The sequence below is a fragment of the Palaemon carinicauda genome, chromosome 1 (assembly GCF_036898095.1).
Source record: "Palaemon carinicauda isolate YSFRI2023 chromosome 1, ASM3689809v2, whole genome shotgun sequence".
Lineage (NCBI taxonomy): Eukaryota > Metazoa > Arthropoda > Malacostraca > Decapoda > Palaemonidae > Palaemon > Palaemon carinicauda.
The window spans coordinates 105,271,371-105,293,917 of record NC_090725.1 but is presented as its reverse complement, the minus strand read 5'-3'; the positions used below and the strand labels follow the sequence as shown (position 1 = coordinate 105,293,917).

Genomic DNA, 22,547 nt, shown 5'->3' with positions numbered 1-22,547 from the left:
AGTGAGGTGAAGTTGCAAAGGATCGGATCCTTTTATACCCACAACAGAAGAGAGTCCTTCAAACGGAATCAGTGTAAGAACTGGACGATGAGGGGTTGGGTGGGGGGAGATGGTATCGTCACCTGCCCAACTGCTCTACTTCCAAGGGACCCTACCCACGACCTGATGCCCTGGGGCATTTGAGGACTGGGATAGACTGTAAATTTCCATGAGAGAACTTGAATCTTTTTTTTTTATCTTGATAAGGAATTGGTTATTTCAATTCACGAAGGATTTTAGAACAATTTTCAAATTGATTTTTATATTGTTTTTATTTGGATTCTGAGACTCGTTCAAGACCATCTTCACTTTGAATGAATTATATTTGTTTCAGTTTTTTCCATTGGTTAATTGAGAGTTTGTTATATATAGTTAGTATTATTATATTGATCCTATTTGTTAAGAAATAAGTAGAAAACTTGCTCTTTCTCGTTTTAGATAGGGAATTTGCTTTTGAAGTTGTGGTATTACAAAATCCGCATTTAATATTTTATCTAAGGATTAGTGAGTATCTGGAGAATTAATATTAATGTTCCCATATTGACTTTCTAGTAACATTAAATCCAGTATCTTAATGACTTTCTTTCGTGTACTGTTAAAATTTGGAATCCTCTTCCTTCAGGCTTCAGGGATTAAGTTTGAGTAATGCTCTTCCTTCAGGCTTCAGGGATTAGTTTTAAGGAATCCTCTTCCTTCAGGCTTCAGGGATTAGTTTGAGTAATGCTCTTCCTTCAGGCTTCAGGGATTAGTTTTGAGGAATCCTCTTCCTTCAGGCTTCAGGGATTAGGTTTGAGGAATCCTCCTCCTTCAGGCTTTAGGGATTAGGTTTGAGGAATCCTCTTTCTTCAAGCTTAAGATTTAGGTTTGAGGAATCCATTTCCTTCAGGCTTCAGTGATTAGGATTGAGGAATCCTCTTCCTTCCGGCTTCAGTGACTAGGTTTAAGGAATCCTTATCCTTCAGGCTTCAGGGATTAGGATTGGGGAATCCTCTTCTTTCAGGCTTCAGGTATTAGGTTTTAGGAATCCTCTTCCTTCAGGCTTTAGAGATTAGGTTTGAGGAATCCTCTTTCTTCAGGCTTCAGAATTAGGTTTGAGGAATCCTCTTCCTTCAGGCTTCAGGGATTAGGTTTGAGTAATGCTCTTCCTTCAGGCTTCAGGGATTAGGTTTGAGGAACCCTCTTTCTTCAGGGTTCAATATTAGGTTTGAGAAATCCTCTTCCTTTAGGCTTCAGGGATTAGGTTTGAGGAATCCTCTTTTTTCAGGGATTAGGTTTGAGGAATCCTCTTCCTTCAGGGATTAGGTTTGAGGAATCCTCTTCCTTCAGGCTTCAGGTATTAGGTTTGAGGAATCCTCTTCCTTCAGGTTTCACGGATTAGGTTTGAGGAATCCTCTTTCTAAAGGGTTCAGGATTAGGTTTGAGGAATCCTCTTCCTTCAGGCTTCAGGATTTAGGTTTGAGGAATCCTCTTTCTTCAGGCTTCAGGGATTAGGTTTGAGGAATCCTCTTCTTCAGGGTTCATGTATTAGGTTTGAGGAATCCTCTTCCTTCAGGCTTCAAGGATTAGGCTTGAGGAATCCTCTTCCTTTAGGCTTCAGGATTAGGTTTGAGGAACCATTTTTCTTCAGGTTCAGGTATTAGGTTTGAGGAATCCTCTTCTTCAGGCTTCAGGGATTAGGTTTGAGGAATCATCTTCCTTCAGGCTTCAGGATTAGGTTTGAGGAATCCTCTTCCTTCAGGCTTCAGGGATTAGGTTTGAGGAATCTTTTCCTTCAGGCTTCAGGGATTAGGTTTGAGGAATCCTCTTCCTTCAGGCTTCAGGGATTAGGTTTGAGGAATCCTCTTCCTTCAGGCTTCAGGTATTAGGGTTGAGGAATCCTCTTCCTTCAGGCTTCAGGGATTATGTTTGAGGAATTCTCTTCCTTCAGGCTTCAGGGATTATGTTGAGGAATCCTCTTCCTTCAGGCTTCAGGGATTAGGTTTGAGGAATGCTCTTCTTTCAGGCTTCAGGTATTAGGGTTGAGGAATCTCTTCTTTCAGGCTTCAGGATTATGTTTGAGGAATTCTCTCCCTTCAGGCTTCAGGGATTATGTTTGAGGAATTCTCTTCCTTCAGGCTTCAGGGATTAGGTTTGAGGAATCCTCTTCTTCAGGCTTCAGGGTATTAGGTTTGAGGAATCCTCTTCCTTCAGGCTTCAGGGCTTAGGTTTTGAGGAATCCTCTTCCTTCAGGCTTCAGGTATTAGGTTTGAGGAATCCTCTTCCTTCAGGCTTTAGGTTTGAGGAATCCTCTTCCTTCAGGCTTCAGGTATTAGGTTTGAGGAATCCTCTTCCTTCAGGCTTCAGGGATTAGATTTGAGGAATCCTCTTCCTTCAGGCTTTAGGGATTAGGTTTGAAGAATCCTCTTCCTTCAGGCTTCAGGTATTAGGTTTGAGGAATCCTCTTCCTTCAGGCTTCAGGGATTATGTTTGAGGAATTCTCTTCCTTCAGGCTTCAGGGATTAGGTTTGAGGAATACTCTTCCTTCAGGCTTCAGGGATTAGGTTTGAGGAATCCTCTTCCTTCAGGCTTCAGGTATTAGGTTTGAGGAATCTCTTCCTTCAGGCTTCAGGTATTAGGTTTGAGGAATCCTCTTCCTTCAGGCTTCAGGTATTAGGTTTGAGGAATCCTCTTCCTTCAGGCTTCAGGTATTAGGTTTGAGGAATCCTCTTCCTTCAGGCTTCAGGTATTAGGTTTGAGGAATCCTCTTCCTTCAGGCTTCAGGTATTAGGTTTGAGGAATCATCTTCCTTCAGGCTTCAGGGATTATGTTTGAGGAATTCTCTTCCTTCAGGCTTCAGGGATTAGGTTTGAGGAATCCTCTTCCTTCAGGCTTCAGGGATTAGGTTTGAGGAATCCTCTTCCTTCAGGCTTTCAATAGGTTGAGGAATCCTCTTCCTTCAGGCTTCAGGGATTATGTTTGAGGAATTCTCTTCCTTCAGGCTTCAGGGATTATGTTTGAGGAATTCTCTTCCTTCAGGCTTCAGGGATTAGGTTTGAGGAATCCTCTACCTTCAGGCTTAGGGATTAGGTTTGAGGAATCCTCTTCCTTCAGGCTATAGCGATTAGGTTTGAGGAATCCTCTTCCTTCAGGCTATAGCGATTAGGTTTGAGGAATCCTTTTCCTTTAAAATCATGGATTAGGCAAATCGTTGTAGCTCCTTCGAGGTTCTTTGAATTATGTCGCTGAAATGAAGCAATGGATTGATTGGATCCTGTTGATTGGGAGTGCCAAGATTAAATATTTGTCATTGTAGAGGGAGTCGATACCAATATTGAATAATGAATTATTCTTCAGTGTGTTTTTGCTCTTGTTTTTGTTGTAAAACTTAGTTGTCTTGGCAAGATTCAGTCATGTTTGAAGCATCTCCTGGAAATAACAGTTGCCTCTGGCTTATTGTAGTCCCCAAGTTAGATCTTCAGTGCCCAGACTTGAGTATGATGTTTAGGTAAAATCTATGATGCCTCTGAAAGTTCTGTTGGGTCTAAGCGAGGTTATTGTGTCTAGGCAATATTTGAAGTGCCTAATGAAGGTATATAGTGCTTGGGCAATATTTCTGGTTCTTAGGCAAGATCCTTAGTGTTTAGACAAGGTCTGCGGTGTTTAGGCAAGAAATATGGTGTGTAAGTAAAATATTTTAGTGTAAATGCAAGACTCTCCAGCAAGATTTCTGTTTAATAGGCAAGGTCTGCGATCATTGAGAGGATATGTTGTGCCAAGAAAAGTTTTTGTGATGTGTAATAAAGATCTTTGATGCCTTGGTAAGATATCTATTGCCTTGGTAAGATCTGATGGGCATAGGCAAGACCCTATTGTACAAAGGCAGGATGTATAATGGCTAGACAATATCTAATATACTTAGACAATTTCGTTGGTGTTTAGATAAGATCAAATGTGACTGGCAGTTATCAAAACCACACAGAGAGAGAGAGAGAGAGAGAGAGAGAGAGAGAGAGAGAGAGAGTGAGAGAGCACTTTGGCATGTTACATTACATTCATAATGAATAAACAATATCTGTTATATGTTGTTGACATTTGTTTCGAATCACTTTATTACATGACTTCATCAGGACTGCATTAGTTGACTAATAGAATTACACTTTAATATAGTGTGGAAAATATTAAGTTACAAAAATATTTGAATAGTCCAAAATACATTAACAACAATAGCAAGCAGAGATTTCTGACCTTCGCCAAAGGTTATATGGAGTCGTCCATGGCTTAAGATCTATCTGTTGTGGGACTTTCGTCGAAATTTGTCAATATGTTTTGACGTTATCTTTAAAATGCAAATCCGAATTTAGAATCCAGATCTGGATCCGGTTCATCTCCAAAATTTTATTGGATCGTCCATGACCTAATAACTATCTGTGGCGACAATTTTGTCAAAATCTGTCTAATAGTTTTGACGTTATCTTTAAAATTGCGAAAAAGGGAAATTTGAATCTGGAATCTGTATCCCGATCATCTTCAAAATTGAAAAGGGTTGTCTACGAACTAAGATATATCTGTCGGGAAAATTTCGTCAAATTCCATCAAGTAGTTTTAATGTAATCCAGTTTATAGCCCCAGTGGCAAATATATAAATGAATAAAGTAGAATCCGAAACCGGATCATATCCAAAATTTAATGTGGTCTTCCGTAACCTAAGCTTTATCTGTGGTGAAAATCCCATCAAAATCCGTCAAGTAATTTTGATGTTATTTTTAAGATGACGAGAAATGCAAATCCAGATCGGCAATCCGGATCCGGATCATCTCTAAATTCTCTTAGGGGCATCCAGGACTAAAGATCTATCTGTGGTGAAGATTTCGTCAAAATCCATCAAGAACATTTGACGTAATCCTGTTCACAGACACTAATACAGACAAATAAACCGACTTGATTGCATAATCTCCTTAGCAGGGGTAAAATTTGCTAAAATAAATTTTGTAGATTCTTTTAAATGAAAAACATTGAGATCATATTTGAAATACTTGAGAGATTTTTCATAATACTTTATGGAATTCCATGACAACAATCACAAGACCTCCCCCTCGTCAACGCAGCTTTAGAATTCATCTTTGCAATGGGATTAATTTTGGTTCTTGAGGAAAGTGTTCTCTTGTTCAAAGGAGACTAAATCTGGAAGCTTTCTCGGTCCCTGATAGATTTATATTTTCGAATTGCATTGATCTCAAATTCAATTCCTTTTGGAGCTGTGACTTTCCTTATGACAAATTGTGGTCACGATGTTCCAACATTTTCTTTACTATGAAGTAATTTCGGCATGCCCTTTCTCTTGTTTTTCTGACATAGCTCAAAATTCCACTATTGCAGAGTTTTCAAAGTTGGTCTTGCTTGTGCAACACACCCTAGACTAATGCTTACTGGCCCCCTCTGAATTTGTAGATATGAAGACTAGGTTGGTCCCTGATGACAATTCCTGTGGAACGGCATCCCTGCCCAAAACAGCTTGAAGTTTCGTGGTTCCAGCATTCTCTCATAGGTGAAGCCTCTATCCTCTGGTAGTTCTGAAACCTGTACTTGGCTATGCTACTTCTAATGAATAGACAATATTGATGTGTGTATTCATATAAATCTGTACAGATAATTTCATTGGTGGTTTCAAAATCTTCCAGTCTCCTGGTATCTGCAAGGTTGTAGTGTTTAGGTCACTAGCCCTCCTTTCGTGATAGCTGTAGCCGGGATCAACTGCAGTCCCAAAGATTCTCATCTTCAGCTTTGAACTACATTTTTGTGGTGCCTATGCTCCCATCTTTGTTTTGCGTGTAGTGGTATCACCATGTATCCGATGGATGTAAATGAAGTGCAATGATCCATGTATGTTTATATTTACATTTGAATTTAAAGGTAAAATTCTTATGAAAAAAAGAATTGAATCGTTTAATATTACTTGTATACCAGAGTTTGCTTGAGGAAAAGATGGAAAGGAATAAGAGGAGAATTAAGGTTGTGAAAGTAAATATAAGATAAGGAGATAGATGATTGAATGTTATTTTGAACATTGAAAGGACAAAAAGTCCATTTTGATTTGATATTCTCGAGTTAATGCAAAGGATAGTAAAATGTGGGAGAAGGCTCGAGTCGCAGAGTATGTGAAAGGTAGCAGTATGTTTTCGAAAAAAAAATGAAGAGACTTGCAATGTATGTAATAGCCAAAAGTAGGGAATTTATAAATTAATTGTTGACTTTTGTGCCGTGTTTCGTTGTTCCCTCTGAGAATATAGTTGATTAGGCAGTTTTTTCAAGGTAAAAGTAAAAGATTCTTATGATTCTGCATATTTTTTTATTATTTCATTTGCAATAACTATACTTATAGTGGTATCACAGATACTATGAAGTAAAGAAAATATAATACAAAAGATAGAACAGATTCTATGGCAATTTGAATAACAACATCCAAAATGATTCTTATAAAAAAAAACTCAAACTACCAATTGAAGTCTTGTATTTAGTTCTTCCTAATTGAAAGTCAGGACATACCCAAATTTATTAGGGTTCTTTGAAGCATCATATTGAGTAAGTTTGAAGTTTTGAAGCAGATCCTTGGGAAGAATGAGTGGAATATCCTTTAGAAGATGATGATGTTGCACTGTGAGAGGATGGTGAAGCATATGTTCCAGCTGAGGAAGTTTGTGACGAAGAGAATGCTCCCGACTGAGAGGATGGTGAGGAAGAAAATGATGCAGCCTGCGAAGGAGATGGTGATCTAGAAGGAGCAGGACCTTTTGATGAGGAAACTTCATTGGCTTCAAAACCAATTCCTTGTCCTGCACGGAATTGAACAGTACGACGTGTACCATCATCGTCGACTACAGTGTATGTTCCACGTACATTGCCATCAGCGTCTGCAGTCTCTGATCTTGAATACTGTTCAGAGTCAAAGGCAAAGTTATAGGAGGCATCTGCATTAGAATTAGCGAGTGGGTCAATGAATGGGACTGTGCTTACTGGAGTAATCCTACCAGTAGGCTGACCTGAAGGTGCTCCAGGGACGATAGGACCTACAGGTATATGGGATCCTTCAGCAATAAATCCCGTATCAGAACCAGCTTGATATTGGATCTCTCTTCGTTGACCATCATCAGCAACAAAGGCAAAGTTTCCATCAACATTGTTATTCCTATCACCTGCTTCTTTCCTGGAGTGACTGGATGTGTCATATTCAAAAGCATAAGTTCCATCTGGTCTCAATTCACCGCGAGTATTAGCTTCCTCAAAACGAGATCCAATTGAGGAGGAAGAGGAGCCAGAAGAGTATGTTTGGGGAGCAGAAGGTCGCCGACCAGAGAGATTTGTAGTGGAAGAACTGAAAGGGGTAGCAGATGGAGCTCTGTAAGATGATACACCAGATGACTGAGAGGAAAGAGGGGTATTAGAAGAGGGAGGTGTTGGCAAATGATCTCCTGATGCAACGAAGCCTCTGTTAGCTCCAGCTTGATAATCAACTCTCCTGGTCACTCCATCATCAGCAATGAAAGAAAACTGTCCTTCAACATTAAGGTTAGCATCAGCAGATTCGGAACGGGAATGGTCACCAGCGTTGAAGGAGAATGCATAAGATCCATCATTATTAGGTGAGGTTTGGGAAGGAGAAAAGGCTCCCTTGAGCCTGTAACAGCAGCACTAGAAGAGGATGATGATGTGGAACCGTAGCTGGTGATTGATAACTAATGACTGAGGAGGAGGTGGGTGATGAAGATCCCGAGAATCCAGTTCTTCTGTTACCAGAGGAAAATCTATTAGCTGAAGAAGATTGTCGAGTAGCTGCTGGTGTAGATCCAGAAGATTCTGGTGTAGGAGGTGACAGTGGAAGGTCATTACCTTCTACAACAAAGCCTGTACCACGACCTGCAGTGTAAGAGTAGGTTCTTGTGATTCCATCGTCATCTGTGTAAGAATAAGATCCTCTGACATTGCCACTGGCATCGCTTTGTTCTGACCGAGACTGTCCGTCTTCAGCAAACTGGAAACCATAAGAAGCGTCAGCATTTCTGTTAGCCAGAGGATCAGAGAAAGGTGGGCGAGCCCTTGCAGCAGCATGGGCCTTATGGAAGTCAGGATGTGGTTGGGGGAGGTGACTCCCTGATGGCACAAAACCACCCTCACCAGCTGTGTATTGTAGATTGACAGAATTGCCATCAGGGTCAACATAGCCAAACCTTCCATTTTGTTGACCAACTGTAGTGGACTTGGCACTCTCGAAGGCTCCTTCACCAGTGTCATGACCATACTTGTAAGTACCATCTCTATGAAGGACAAAGTACTGGGAACGCCTTCCTGTGCCCACTTGAGGTATGTTGTAAGCGCCATCAGGTCCGGGCAAACTTAGAGTGCTAACTGCCAGAGCAGACAACACAACCTGTGAAAGAAGAAAGACAGCATTTATATAGAGCTTTGCATTCTTAAACACGGGAAAGTAATTTGGTATGAAACAAATGAATGCTTCAGATAATTTATACGGTGGAAAACACTTACTGCCATTAGTGCTATTATCATATAGATCAATAATTATTGAATATCCACATTATGTAACAAATGATTATCTTAGGTTATATACTGTACATGGCGTAAAAGTCTTAGTGCCATTAGTGGTATCATCTTATAGGTCATCATTATTAAATATTCCATTGAAAAATAATCTTAATGTTATTGGTATCTTTAAGGGGTCCCCTAAATCAGTAAGCTAAAAGTAATAAAATAATCTACCCTATTACTACACTCACTCTACGCCTTTCATTCTTCAGCAGCTGATTAATGAAGGAAATCACTTTACATGAATAATCACAGACAAAGGGAGCAATAAGAAATGCATACATAGTTTCCAGTTAACCCAGAACGTTAAGTTATAGAATTGTTGTAAGTCTTTGTATTCAAGTGATGGAGATGATATTGTCAAAGTTTAACTTGATTTCTAACCTTATCTCTTTTTGTAGTTTTTCGGAATATAAGAATATAATGATGGTTATCATAAGATGAGAGAGAGAGAGAGAGAGAGAGAGAGAGAGAGAGAGAGAGAGAGAGAGAGAGAGATCCAAGTGTTATCATTACCAAGCTAATCCAGGAAGCCATTGTGAGGATGGCTGGGAGGGCGGTGTTCCTTCGGGCAATGCTGATGGCCCAAGAGTGAGCTGAAGTTGCAAAGGATCGGGTCCTTTTATACTCACGAGACAAGAGTGTCCCTCAAACGGAATCAGTGCAAGAACTGGATGGGGAGGGGCTTGTGGGGGGTGGGGGGGGGGGGGGGGGTTGTTATAAGGCATAGCCATCTGCCCATCTGCTCTTCATCCAAGGCAGGTCCCTACCCACCACCTGATGCACTCGTGAACTGGAAGTGATTGTAAATTTCCATGACAAACTGACTTCATTTTTTTTTTTATTATCTTGATTTCGATTCATGGTGGACTTTAAGAATGCTTTTTAAAACCATATTTATTTTAAGTAAATTCTATTCGTTTGTTTTTTATTTGGTTACAGGAAGGCTTCTTATATATAGTTTAGTGTTATTGAACTGGTCGTATTTTTAAGTCATGTTAAGGAAACCAGATGAAAATATTTTCTTGGTCGTTTGAGGACAGGAATTTGCCATTGAAATGTTGCAATGTAAATTACGGAATAAATATCATAAGAAAAGATTAGTGAATCTTAGGATATGATGAAGAGTCAATGCTATTCTTCCCATATTGGCTTTCTAATAACGAGAAATACAGTATCTTAATTACTGTGTTTAGTGAATGTTTCTTTCCATCTACTGTTGAACTTTGGAACCTTCTTCCTTCAGGCTTCATTGATTAGATTTAGTAAATCGTTGGAAGTCCTTTGATCTTTGACTTAGAATTGCTGAGATTTATGAGATAGATCGTGTTGGTGGAATCGATTTCTAATTGTGAATGGATAAGTCTTTCGTGCGTTTTTGCTAATATTATTTGTACAGCTTAGTTGTCTTGCCGAGACCCAATCGTGTTTAAAGCATCTCTTGAAAATCACTGAGGCTTTTTGCGTTTTTTAAAGTTCCTAGGTAAGATCTACTGTGTTCAGGCATGATTATGGTACCTATGTACATTCTATGGTGCCTAGGAAAGATCTGTGGTGCCTTATGAGGAGATGCTGTGCTTGAGCAAGATAATTGATGCTGAGGCAAGAGATAAGGTGTGTATACAACATATTTTAGAGTAAGTGCAAGACTCCCCAGCAAGATCTCTTTTGAATAGGCAAGGTCTGTGATCTTTGACAAGATATGTTGTGCGCAGGCAATTTTTTTGTGATGTGTAGTATAGATCTTTGGTGCCTTGATAAGATATTTGATACTTAGGAAAGATATATTGTGCTTAGGTAAGATATGATTATTATTATTATTAGTCTTATTATTACTTGCTAAGGTACAACCCTAGTTGGAAAAGCAGGATGCTATAAGCCCACGGGTCCCACCTGGAAAGTAGCCTAGTTAGGAAAGGAAAGAAGAAAAACAAATATTTTAAGAGGAACAACATTAAATTAAATATCTCCTGTATAAACTATAAAAACTTTAACAAAACAAGAGGAAGAGAAACAATATAAAATAGTGTGCTCGAGTGTACCCTCAAGCAAGAGAGTTTAGGACTTAGGCAAGACCTAACGTACACAGGCATATTATATAATGGCTAGACAATATCTAATATGCTTAGGTAATTTCGGCAGTGTTTAGGTAAAATCAAATGCGACCGAGTTATCAAGACCTGTCCATCCAATCTCCTTGAAGTTGAGAGAGAGAGAGAGAGAGAGAGAGAGAGAGAGAGAGAGAGAGAGAGAGAGAGAGAGAGAGAGAGAGCACTGGCATTGCATGCTACTTTACTTTTTAAGGAATAGACAATATCTTAGTGTCCTCAAAAATCAGAGACAGTATCTCTCCTGAGAAACTGAGCCCAAGTTAGTTTTCAAGATAACAGGAGAACTGCATTTATGTTTTTCTATTTATTATTTGGTGATGAGACTTGTTTCGAATCACTTTTTGACATGGCTCTTCATCAGGACTCCATTGGTTGACTGATAGAATTACGGTTTAATATACTCTTGAAAATTTCAAGTTATGTAAATGTTTGGATAGCCTAAATTACATTAAAAATTGATGAATTAAATGTTTTAAATTCATTGAAATGAAAAATCTTAAGATAATTTTAAAATACTCAATTTTTCATACGATCATAGAATTCCATGGCAATACTTATGAGCCTTCGTCCTGGTTGAAGAACGTTAAAATTCAGTTTTGCAACAGGATTGATGTCGGTTCTTGAGGAAAGTCTTCTCTAGTTCAAAGCAGGCTAAATTCTGAGGCTTTCTCTTCTTCTTCCCCAACGTTATTCCTACATTAAGGGGTCGGGTGCCTGCGGCGCCCTCTCCAATGCCTTCTATCAAAGGCAGCCTCTTCTACCAAACCTCTTCTCTCCATATTATCATTCACCTAATCACGCCATCTACTTCTCTGCCTCCCTCTTGATCTTCTCTCCCTAACAGTTTCCCCCCACGTCCTCCTCACTCCCTCCCGACCATCCACCCTCAACAGGTGCCTACACCATCTCAGTCATGACATTCTAATCATCTCTGTAATCTTTACTACACCTGTCATTCCTAGTTCATCATTTTCCAACCTTTCAAGCTGTGGTATCCACCTCAGCATTCTCATCTCTTTTGTCAATCTTTGCTTCCTCTTTTCGTCATAAAGCCCAAGTTTCTGATCCAATCATTAACACTGATGTTATTACTGTGCTGTAGATGTTGACTTCTACCTTCATTTGCATTTTCTTATTACATACCACTCCTGCTACCTCCTCCAATTTCTCCATGCTGCTTTTCTCCTATTCTCAACTTTGCCCTAACATCCTCCCTCCTGATTTATAGAAGACCCCAAGTTTTATAACTGCTACGCTACTTTCATGTATGGCTATCCTGTCCCTACCTTCCTTGGTGCTCACCATAGCTTCAGTTTTATCCACATTTACCCTCACGTCACCCCTTTCCAAAATTTCTTGCCATTCTACCAACCTTCTCTGTAATTCTTATTAATTTTCAGCAGTAATAACCAAATCATCTGTATATAGCAACTTCCATAACTTTTCCTCTCTGATCCCTTTACTTAACACATCCGAGACCAACACAAATAAAAACGGGCTTAATGTTGACCCCTGGTGTAATCCAACACTAACTTCAAAGGTTTCTGTTTCTCCAACAGCTGTTATTACTAATGTCCTTGTTGTTTTGTATATCATCTCTTCCATTCTAACCACCTTCTTTGGGACTTTCCTCTACCTCAAGCACCAAAACAACACTTCTCATGGTATTCTATCATAAGCCTTCTGTAAATCTACAAAAACAGAAGACCTTCTGGTTTCCCTTTAGTCTCTTTTCCTGTCCCTGCCTTACTATAAAGATGGCATCCACAGTCCCTCTCCTCCTCATGAATTCATAAGGCTATTTCACAATCTTTACAATCTCTCATGAAGTACCCTCTCTAAATCGTGAGGATTTCTCGCTCACTCATATATATAGATATGTGAACTACATTGAGCTCTTATTAAATTCCTTTTTGGAGCAGCACCTTTCCTTATGACAAATTGTGGTCTCAATGTTCCAACATTTTCTTTACAATGCTCTTTCTCTTGTTTTTCCAATAAAGTTTAAAATTCCACTAATGCAGTTTTCAAAGCTGGTCTCACTTGTGCAACGCAACTTAGACTGTGAGGCTAACTTGCTTCTCAGTATTTATAGATTTGAAGACTACATTGGTCCCTGATTCTAGTTCACGTGGACCGGCATCCCTGCTGAAAACTGCTTGAAGTCTCGTGGCTCTAGCATTCTCTCACAGGAGAAGCATCTGGACTTCCATCCAGGATATCAATGCCCTGGTAGTTCTAAAACCTGTACTTGGATATGTTACTTAGCATTCATAAGGAATAGACAATATTGATGTGTGTATTTATATGAATTTCATTGGTGGTTGTCTCGAAATTTTTCAGTTTCCTGGTATCTGCAAGATTGTAGTGTTTAGGTCACTGGCCCTCCTTTCGTGATAGCTGTAGCCGGGATCAACTGCAGTCCCAAAGGTTCTCAGCTTCAGCTCTGAACTACATGGTTGTGGTGCCTATGCTCCCATCTGTGTTTTGTGTGTGGTGGTATTGCCATGTGCCAGTGGATCTTGTAGTTGCCAATGGATGCAAATGAAGTGCAATGATCCATGTATGTTTATATTTGTATTTGAATTAAAAGATAAAATTCTTATGAAATAAAAAGAATTGAATAATTTAATATTACTTTTATACCAGTGTTCGCTTAATGAAAAGATGAAGAAGAATAAGAGGAGAATTAAGGTTGTGGAAGTAAATAGAAATAAGGAGATAGATGAGTGAATGTTATTTTGAACATTGAAAGGACAAAAATTCCAGTTTGATTCAATATTCTTGAGTTAATGTAGGCAAAGGTAAAATGAGAGAGAAGGCTCGAGTCGCAGAGTATGTGAAAGGTAGTAGAATGTTTTTAAAAAAAATTGGAAGAGACTTGCAATGTCTGTAATGGCCCAATGGGGGGGGGGGGGGGATGTATGAATTAATTTGGAGTTGTGTGTCTTGTTCCATTATTTCTTCTGAAAAGTTAGTCAATTAGGTGGATTTTCCAAGGTAAAAAGTTAAAGATTCATATGATTCTGCATATTTTTTATTATTTCATTTGCAATAAGTATACTTATAGAGATATCACAGATACTACGAAGGAAAGAAAATATATTACAACAGATAGTACAAATTGTATGGCAATTTGTAGTTGAATTTGATCTGTTCAGTCATGTGTAGAATGTCATGATACAAAATGAATCTTACAAGAAAAAACAACAACTCAAACTACTATTTGAACGAACTTGTTTTTGGTTCTTCCTAATTGAAAGTCAGGACATATCCAAATTTATTAGGGTTCTTTGAAGCATCATACTGAGTGAGTTTGAAGTTTTGGGAGGCAGATCCTTGGGAAGAATGAGTGGAATATCCTTTAGAAGATGAGGATGTTGCACTGTGAGAGGATGGTGAAGAATATGTTCCAGCAGAGGAAGTCTGTGACGAAGAGAATGCTCCTGACTGAGATGATGGTGAAGAAGAAAATGATGCAGTCTGCAATGGAGATGGTGATCTAGAAGGAGCAGGACCTTTTGATGAGGAAACTTCATTGGCTTCAAAACCAATTCCTTGTCCTGCACGGAATTGAACAGTACGACGTGTACCATCATCGTCGACTACAGTGTATGTTCCACGTACATTGCCATCAGCGTCTGCAGTCTCTGATCTTGAATACTGTTCTGAGTCAAAGGCAAAGTCATAGGAGGCATCTGCATTAGAATTAGCGAGTGGGTCAATGAATGGGACTGTGCTTACTGGGGTAATCCTACCAGTAGGCTGACCTGAAGGTGCTCCAGGGACGATGGGACCTACAGGGATATGGGATCCTTCAGCAATAAATCCTGTATCAGAACCAGCTTGATACTGGATCTGTCTTCGTTGACCATCATCAGCAACAAAGGCAAAGTTTCCATCAACATTGTTATTCCTATCACCTGCTTCTTTCCTGGAGTGACTGGATGTGTCATATTCAAAAGCATAAGTTCCATCTGGTCTCAATTCACTGCGAGTATTAGCTTCTTCAAAACGAGATCCAATTGAGGAGGAAGAGGAGCCAGAAGAGTATGTTTGGGGAGCAGAAGGTCGCCGGCCAGAGAGATTTGTAGTGGAAGAACTGAAAGAGGTAGCAGATGGAGCTCTGTAAGATGATACACCAGATGACTGAGAGGAAAGAGGTGTATTAGAAGAGGGAGGTGTTGGCAAATGATCTCCTGATGCAACGAAGCCTCTGTTCGCTCCAGCTTGATAATCAACTCTCCTGGTCACTCCATCATCAGCAATGAAAGAAAACTGTCCTTCAACATTAAGGTTAGCATCAGCAGATTCGGAACGGGAATGGTCACCAGCGTTGAAGGAGAATGCATAAGATCCATCATTATTAGGTGAGGTTTGGGAAGGAGAAAAGGCTCCACTTGAGCCTGTAACAGCAGCGTTAGAAGAGGAGGATGTGGAACCCGTAGCTGGTGATTGATAACTAATGACTGAGGAGGACGTGGGTAATGAAGATCCCGAGAATCCAGTTCTTCTGTTACCAGAGGAGAATCTATTAGCTGAAGAAGATTGTCGAGTAGCTGCTGGTGTAGATCCAGAAGATTCTGGTGTAGGAGGTGACAGTGGAAGGTCATTACCTTCTACAACAAAGCCTGTACCACGACCTGCAGTGTAAGAGTAGGTTCTTGTGATTCCATCGTCATCTGTGTAAGAATAAGATCCTCTGACATTACCACTGGCATCGCTTTGTTCTGACCGAGACTGTCCGTCTTCATTAAACTGGAAACCATAAGAAGCGTCAGCATTTCTGTTAGCCAGAGGATCAAAGAAAGGTGGGCGAGCCCTTGCAGCAGCATGGGCCTTATGGAAGTCAGGATGTGGTTGGGGGAGGTGACTCCCTGAGGGCACAAAACCACCCTCACCAGCTGTGTATTGTAGATTGACAGAATTGCCATCAGGGTCAACATAGCCAAACCTTCCATTTTGTTGACCAACTGTAGTGGACTTGGCACTCTCGAAGGCTCCTTCACCAGTGTCATGACCATACTTGTAAGTACCATCTCTGTGAAGGACAAAGTACTGGGAACGCCTTCCTGTGCCCACTTGAGGTATGTTGTAAGCGCCATCAGGTCCGGGTAAACTTAGAGTGCTAACTGCCAGAGCAGACAACACAGCCTGTGAAAGAAGAAGGCCAGCATTTATATAGAGCTTTGCACTCTTATATATCGGAAAGTAATTTGGTATGAAACAAATAAATATTTCAGATTAGTTATATGGTGTAAATCTCTCTGGGGATATTATCATATAGGTCATTCAGAAAAGAATTCATTGTTTTGATACATTTATTCATTATTGAATAACCTTACTATTATGGGATAACTTTAAGGTGTCCCTCTAGAACAGTAATTGAAAAGCAATAAAGTAATTTTCTCGATTACTATACTCAGTCTACTTTGTTAATTCTTTTGCAGTCGAATAATGATTTAAATTCTTGTGTATAAATTCACACATCAATTGCAAGGATCAATGATTACATTGTTTTAAGTTATCTCAGAACCTTAAGTGATCTTTAAAATATAGAATTATTGTCAGTCTTTGTATCCAAGTGAGGGAGATGATTTTGTCAAAGTTTAACTTAATTTATGAAATGATATTTTGGTTTTATTGAATATAATGAAAAGAATATAATGACGAGAGAGAGAGAGAGAGAGAGAGAGAGAGAGAGAGAGAGAGAGAGAGAGAGAGAGAGAGAGAGAGAGAGAGAGTTTATCATTACCAAGCTAATCCAGGAAGCCATTGTGAGGATGGCTGGGAGGGTGGTGTTCCTTCAAGCGACGCTGATGGCCCAAGAGTGAGGTGAAGTTGCAAAGGATCGGATCCTTTTATACCCACAACAGAAGAGAGTCCTTCAAACGGAATCAGTGTAAGAACTGGACGATGAGGGGTTGGGTGGGGGGAGATGGTATCGTCACCTGCCCAACTGCTCTACTTCCAAGGGACCCTACCCACGACCTGATGCCCTGGGGCATTTGAGGACTGGGATAGACTGTAAATTTCCATGAGAGAACTTGAATCTTTTTTTTTTATCTTGATAAGGAATTGGTTATTTCAATTCACGAAGGATTTTAGAACAATTTTCAAATTGATTTTTATATTGTTTTTATTTGGATTCTGAGACTCGTTCAAGACCATCTTCACTTTGAATGAATTATATTTGTTTCAGTTTTTTCCATTGGTTAATTGAGAGTTTGTTATATATAGTTAGTATTATTATATTGATCCTATTTGTTAAGAAATAAGTAGAAAACTTGCTCTTTCTCGTTTTAGATAGGGAATTTGCTTTTGAAGTTGTGGTATTACAAAATCTGTATTTAATATTTTATCGAAGGATTAGTGAGTATCTGAAGAATTAATATTAATGTTCCCATATTGACTTTCTAGTAACATTAAATCCAGTATCTTAATGACTTTCTTTCATTGTACTGTTAAAATTTGGAATCCTCTTCCTTCAGGCTTCAGGGATTAAGTTTGAGTAATGCTCTTCTTCAGGCTTCAGGGATTAGTTTTGAGGAATCCTCTTCCTTCAGGCTTCAGGGATTAGTTTGAGGAATCCTCTTCCTTCAGGCTTCAGGGATTAGTTTGAGGAATCCTCTTCCTTCAGGCTTCAGGGATTAGGTTTGAGGAATCCTTTCCTTCAGGCTTCAGGGATTAGGTTTGAGGAATCCTCTTCCTTCGGCTTCAGATTAGGTTTAAGGAATCCTCATCCTTCAGGCTTCAGGGATTAGGATTGGAATCCTCTTCCTTCAGGCTTCAGGTATTAGGTTTTAAGGAATCCTCTTCCTTCAGGCTTCAGGGATTAGGTTTGAGGAATCCTCTTCTTCAGGCTTCAGGGATTAGGTTTTGAGGAATCCTCTTCCTTCAGGCTTCAGGGATTAGGTTTGAGGAATCTCTTCCTTCAGGCTTCAGGGATTAGGTTTGAGGAATCCTCTTTCTTCAGGCTTCAAGATTAGGTTTGAGAATCCTCTTCCTTCAGGCTTCAGGGATTAGGTTTGAGGAATCCTCTTCTTCAGGGATTAGGTTTGAGGAATCCTCTTCAGGCTTCAGGGATTAGGTTTGAGGAATCCTCTTCTTCAGGCTTCAGGATTAGGTTTGAGGAATCCTCTTCCTTCAGGTTTCAGGATTAGGTTTGAGGAATCCTCTTTCTTCAGGCTTCAGGAATTAGGTTTGAGGAATCCTCTTCCTTCAGGCTTCAGGATTAGGTTTGAGGAATCCTCTTCTTCAGGCTTCAGGGATTAGGTTTGAGGAACCCTCTTTCTTCAGGGTTCAGTATTAGGTTTGGAATCCTCTTCCTTCAGGCTTCAGGGATTAGGTTTGAGGAATCCTCTTCTTAGGCTTCAGGGATTAGGTTTGAGGAATCCTTTCTTCAGGTTCAGGATTAGGTTTGAGGAATCCTCTTCCTTCAGGCTTCAGGGATTAGGTTTGAGGAATCCTCTTCCTTCAGGCTTCAGGATTAGGTTTGAGGAATCCTCTTCTTCAGGCTTCAGGGATTATGTTTGAGGAATCCTCTTCCTTCAGGCTTCAGGGATTAGGTTTGAGGAATCCTCTTCCTTCAGGCTTCAGGGATTAGGTTTGAGGAATCCTCTTCCTTCAGGCTTCAGGTATTAGGTTTGAGGAATCCTCTTCCTTCAGGCTTCAGGATTAGGTTTGAGGAATCCTCTTCCTTCAGGCTTCAGGATTAGGTTTGAGGAATCCTCTTCCTTCAGGCTTCAGGGATTAGGTTTGAGGAATCCTCTTCTTCAGGCTTCAGGGATTAGGTTTGAGGAATCCTCTTCCTTCAGGCTTCAGGTATTAGGTTTGAGGAATCCTCTTCCTTCAGGCTTCAGGGATTATGTTTGAGGAATTCTCTTCAGGCTTCAGGATTAGGTTTGAGGAATCCTCTTCCTTCAGGCTTCAGGGATTAGGTTTGAGGAATCCTCTTCCTTCAGGCTTCAGGTATTAGGGTTGAGGAATCCTCTTCCTTCAGGCTTCAGGGATTATGTTTGAGGAATCCTCTTCCTTCAGGCTTCAGGGATTAGGTTTGAGGAATCTCTTCCTTCAGGCTTCAGGGATTAGGTTTGAGGAATCCTCTTCCTTCAGGCTTCAGGGTATTAGGTTTAGGAATCCTCTTCCTTCAGGCTTCAGGGATTAGGTTTGAGGAATCCTCTTCCTTCAGGCTTCAGGATTAGGTTTGAGGAATCCTCTTCCTTCAGGCTTCAGGTATTAGGTTTGAGGAATCCTCTTCCTTCAGGCTTCAGGATTAGGTTTGAGGAATCCTCTTCCTTCAGGCTTCAGGGATTAGGTTTGAGGAATCCTCTTCCTTCAGGCTTCAGGTATTAGGTTTGAGGAATCTCTTCCTTCAGGCTTCAGGATTAGGTTTGAGGAATCCTCTTCCTTCAGGCTTCAGGGATTAGGTTTGAGGAATCCTCTTCCTTCAGGCTTCAGGGATTAGGTTTGAGGAATCCTCTTCCTTCAGGCTTCAGGGATTAGGTTTGAGGAATCCTCTTCCTTCAGGCTTCAGGTATTAGGTTTGAGGAATCCTCTTCCTTCAGGCTTAGGGATTAGGTTTGAGGAATCCTCTTCCTTCAGGCTTCAGGTATTAGGTTTGAGGAATCCTCTTCCTTCAGGCTTCAGGGATTAGTTTGAGGAATCCTCTTCCTTCAGGCTTTAGGGATTAGGTTTGAAGGAATCCTCTTCCTTCAGGCTTCAGGTATTAGGTTTGAGGAATCCTCTTCCTTCAGGCTTCAGGGATTATGTTTGAGGAATTCTCTTCCTTCAGGCTTCAGGGATTAGGTTTGAGGAATACTCTTCCTTCAGGCTTCAGGATTAGGTTTGAGGAATCCTCTTCCTTCAGGCTTCAGGGATTAGGTTTGAGGAATCTCTTCCTTCAGGCTTCAGGATTAGGTTTGAGGAATCCTCTTCCTTCAGGCTTCAGGTATTAGGTTTGAGGAATCCTCTTCCTTCAGGCTTCAGGTATTAGGTTTGAGGAATCCTCTTCCTTCAGGCTTCAGGTATTAGGTTTGAGGAATCCTCTTCCTTCAGGCTTCAGGTATTAGGTTTGAGGAATCCTCTTCCTTCAGGCTTCAGGGATTAGGTTTGAGGAATCCTCTTCCTTCAGGCTTCAGGTATTAGGTTTGAGGAATCCTCTTCCTTCAGGCTTCAGGTATTAGGTTTGAGGAATCCTCTTCCTTCAGGCTTCAGGGATTAGGTTTGAGGAATCCTCTTCCTTCAGGCTTCAGGGATTAGGTTTGAGGAATTCTCTTCCTTCAGGCTTCAGGGATTAGGTTTGAGGAATTCTCTTCCTTCAGGCTTCAGGGATTATGTTTGAGGAATCTCTTCCTTCAGGCTTCAGGGATTAGGTTTGAGGAATCCTCTACCTTCAGGCTTTAGGGATTAGGTTTGAGGAATCCTCTTCCTTCAGGCTATAGCGATTAGGTTTGAGGAATCCTTTTCCTTTAAGATTCATGGATTAGGCAAATCGTTGTAGCTCCTTCGAGGTTCTTTGAATTATGTCGCTGAAATGAAGCAATGGATTGATTGGATCCTGTTGATTGGGAGTGCCAAGATTAAATATTTGTCATTTTAGAGGGAGTCGATACCAATATTGAATAATGAATTATTCTTCAGTGTGTTTTTGCTCTTGTTTTTGTTGTAAAACTTAGTTGTCTTGGCAAGATTCAGTCATGTTTGAAGCATCTCCTGGAAATAACAGTTGCCTCTGGCTTATTGTAGTCCCCAAGTTAGATCTTCAGTGCCCAGACTTGAGTATGATGTTTAGGTAAAATCTATGATGCCTCTGAAAGTTCTGTTGGGTCTAAGCGAGGTTATTGTGTCTAGGCAATATTTGAAGTGCCTAATGAAGGTATATAGTGCTTGGCAATATTTCTGGTTCTTAGGCAAGATCCTTAGTGTTTAGACAAGGTCTGCGGTGTTTAGGCAAGAAATATGGTGTGTAAGTAAAATATTTTAGTGTAAATGCAAGACTCTCCAGCAAGATTTCTGTTTAATAGGCAAGGTCTGCGATCATTGAGAGGATATGTTGTGCCAAGAAAAGTTTTTGTGATGTGTAATAAAGATCTTTGATGCCTTGGTAAGATATCTATTGCCTTGGTAAGATCTGATGGGCATAGGCAAGACCCTATTGTACAAAGGCAGGATGTATAATGGCTAGACAATATCTAATATACTTAGACAATTTCGTTGGTGTTTAGATAAGATCAAATGTGACTGGCAGTTATCAAAACCAGAGAGAGAGAGAGAGAGAGAGAGAGAGAGAGAGAGAGAGAGAGAGAGAGAGAGAGAGAGAGAGAGAGAGAGCACTTTGGCATGTTACATTACATTCATAATGAATAAACAATATCTATTATATGTTGTTGACATTTGTTTCGAATCACTTTATTACATGACTTCATCAGGACTGCATTAGTTGACTAATAGAATTACACTTTAATATAGTGTGGAAAATATTAAGTTACAAAAATATTTGAATAGTCCAAAATACATTAACAACAATAGCAAGCAGAGATTTCTGACCTTCGCCAAAGGTTATATGGAGTCGTCCATGGCTTAAGATCTATCTGTTGTGGGACTTTCGTCGAAATTTGTCTATGTTTTGACGTTATCTTTAAAATGCAAATCCGAATTTAGAATCCAGATCTGGATCCGGTTCATCTCCAAAATTTTATTGGATCGTCCATGACCTAATAACTATATGTGGCGACAATTTTGTCAAAATCTGTCTAATAGTTTTGACGTTATCTTTAAAATTGTTAAAAAGGGAAATTTGAATCTGGAATCTGTATCCCGATCATCTTCAAAATTGAAAGGGGTTGTCTACGACCTAAGATATATCTGTCGGGAAAATTTCGTCAAATTCCATCAAGTAGTTTTAATGTAATCCAGTTTATAGCCACAGTGGCAAATATATAAATGAATAAAGTAGAATCCGAAACCGGATCATATCCAAAATTTAATGTGGTCTTCCGTAACCTAAGCTTTATCTGTGGTGAAAATTCCATCAAAATCCGTCAAGTAATTTTGATGTTATTTTTAAGATGGACGTAAAATGCAAATCCAGATCGGCAATCCGGATCTGGATCATCTCTAAATTTTCTTAGGGGCATCCAGGACTAAAGATCTATCTGTGGTGAAGATTTGTCAAAATCCATCAAGAACATTTGACGTAATCCTGTTCACAGACACTAATACAGACAAATAAACCGACTTGATTGCATAATCTCCTTAGCGGGGGTAAAATTTGCAAAAATAAATTTTTAAGATTCTTTTAAATGAAAAACATTGAGATCAAATTTGAAATACTTGAGAGATTATTTCATAATACTTTATGGAATTCCATGACAACAATCACAAGACCTCCCCCTCGTCAACGCAGCTTTAGAATTCATCTTTGCAATGGGATTAATTTTGGTTCTTGAGGAAAGTGTTCTCTTGTTCAAAGGAGACTAAATCTGGAAGCTTTCTCGGTCCCTGATAGATTTATATTTTCGAATTGCATTGATCTCGAATTCAATTCCTTTTGGAGCTGTGACTTTCCTTATGACAAATTGTGGTCACGATGTTCCAACATTTTCTTTACTATGAAGTAATTTCGGCATGCCCTTTCTCTTGTTTTTCTGACATAGCTCAAAATTCCACTATTGCAGAGTTTTCAAAGTTGGTCTTGCTTGTGCAACACACCCTAGACTAATGCTTACTGGCCCCCTCTGAATTTGTAGATATGAAGACTAGGTTGGTCCCTGATGACAATTCCTGTGGAACGGCATCCCTGCCCAAAACAGCTTGAAGTTT

The 22,547-nt window shown here is 39.9% G+C and overlaps 1 protein-coding gene and 1 pseudogene across 1 annotated transcript; both read right to left on the bottom strand.

The window, feature by feature from the left end:
• Window positions 1-6,404: 6,404 nt before the first annotated feature.
• Window positions 6,405-9,232, bottom strand: LOC137642814 (sericin 1-like; annotated as a pseudogene).
• A 4,667-nt stretch (window positions 9,233-13,899) lies between these two features.
• Window positions 13,900-16,553, bottom strand: LOC137642809 (sericin 1-like). The gene is made up of 2 exons (XM_068375688.1): window positions 16,480-16,553; window positions 13,900-15,878 (listed from the first exon to the last, which is right to left on the bottom strand). The coding sequence occupies exons 1-2, from the start codon at window positions 16,498-16,500 to the stop codon at window positions 13,977-13,979; spliced, it is 1,923 nt and encodes a 640-aa protein (XP_068231789.1). The 5' UTR covers window positions 16,501-16,553; the 3' UTR covers window positions 13,900-13,976.
• Window positions 16,554-22,547: the final 5,994 nt, after the last annotated feature.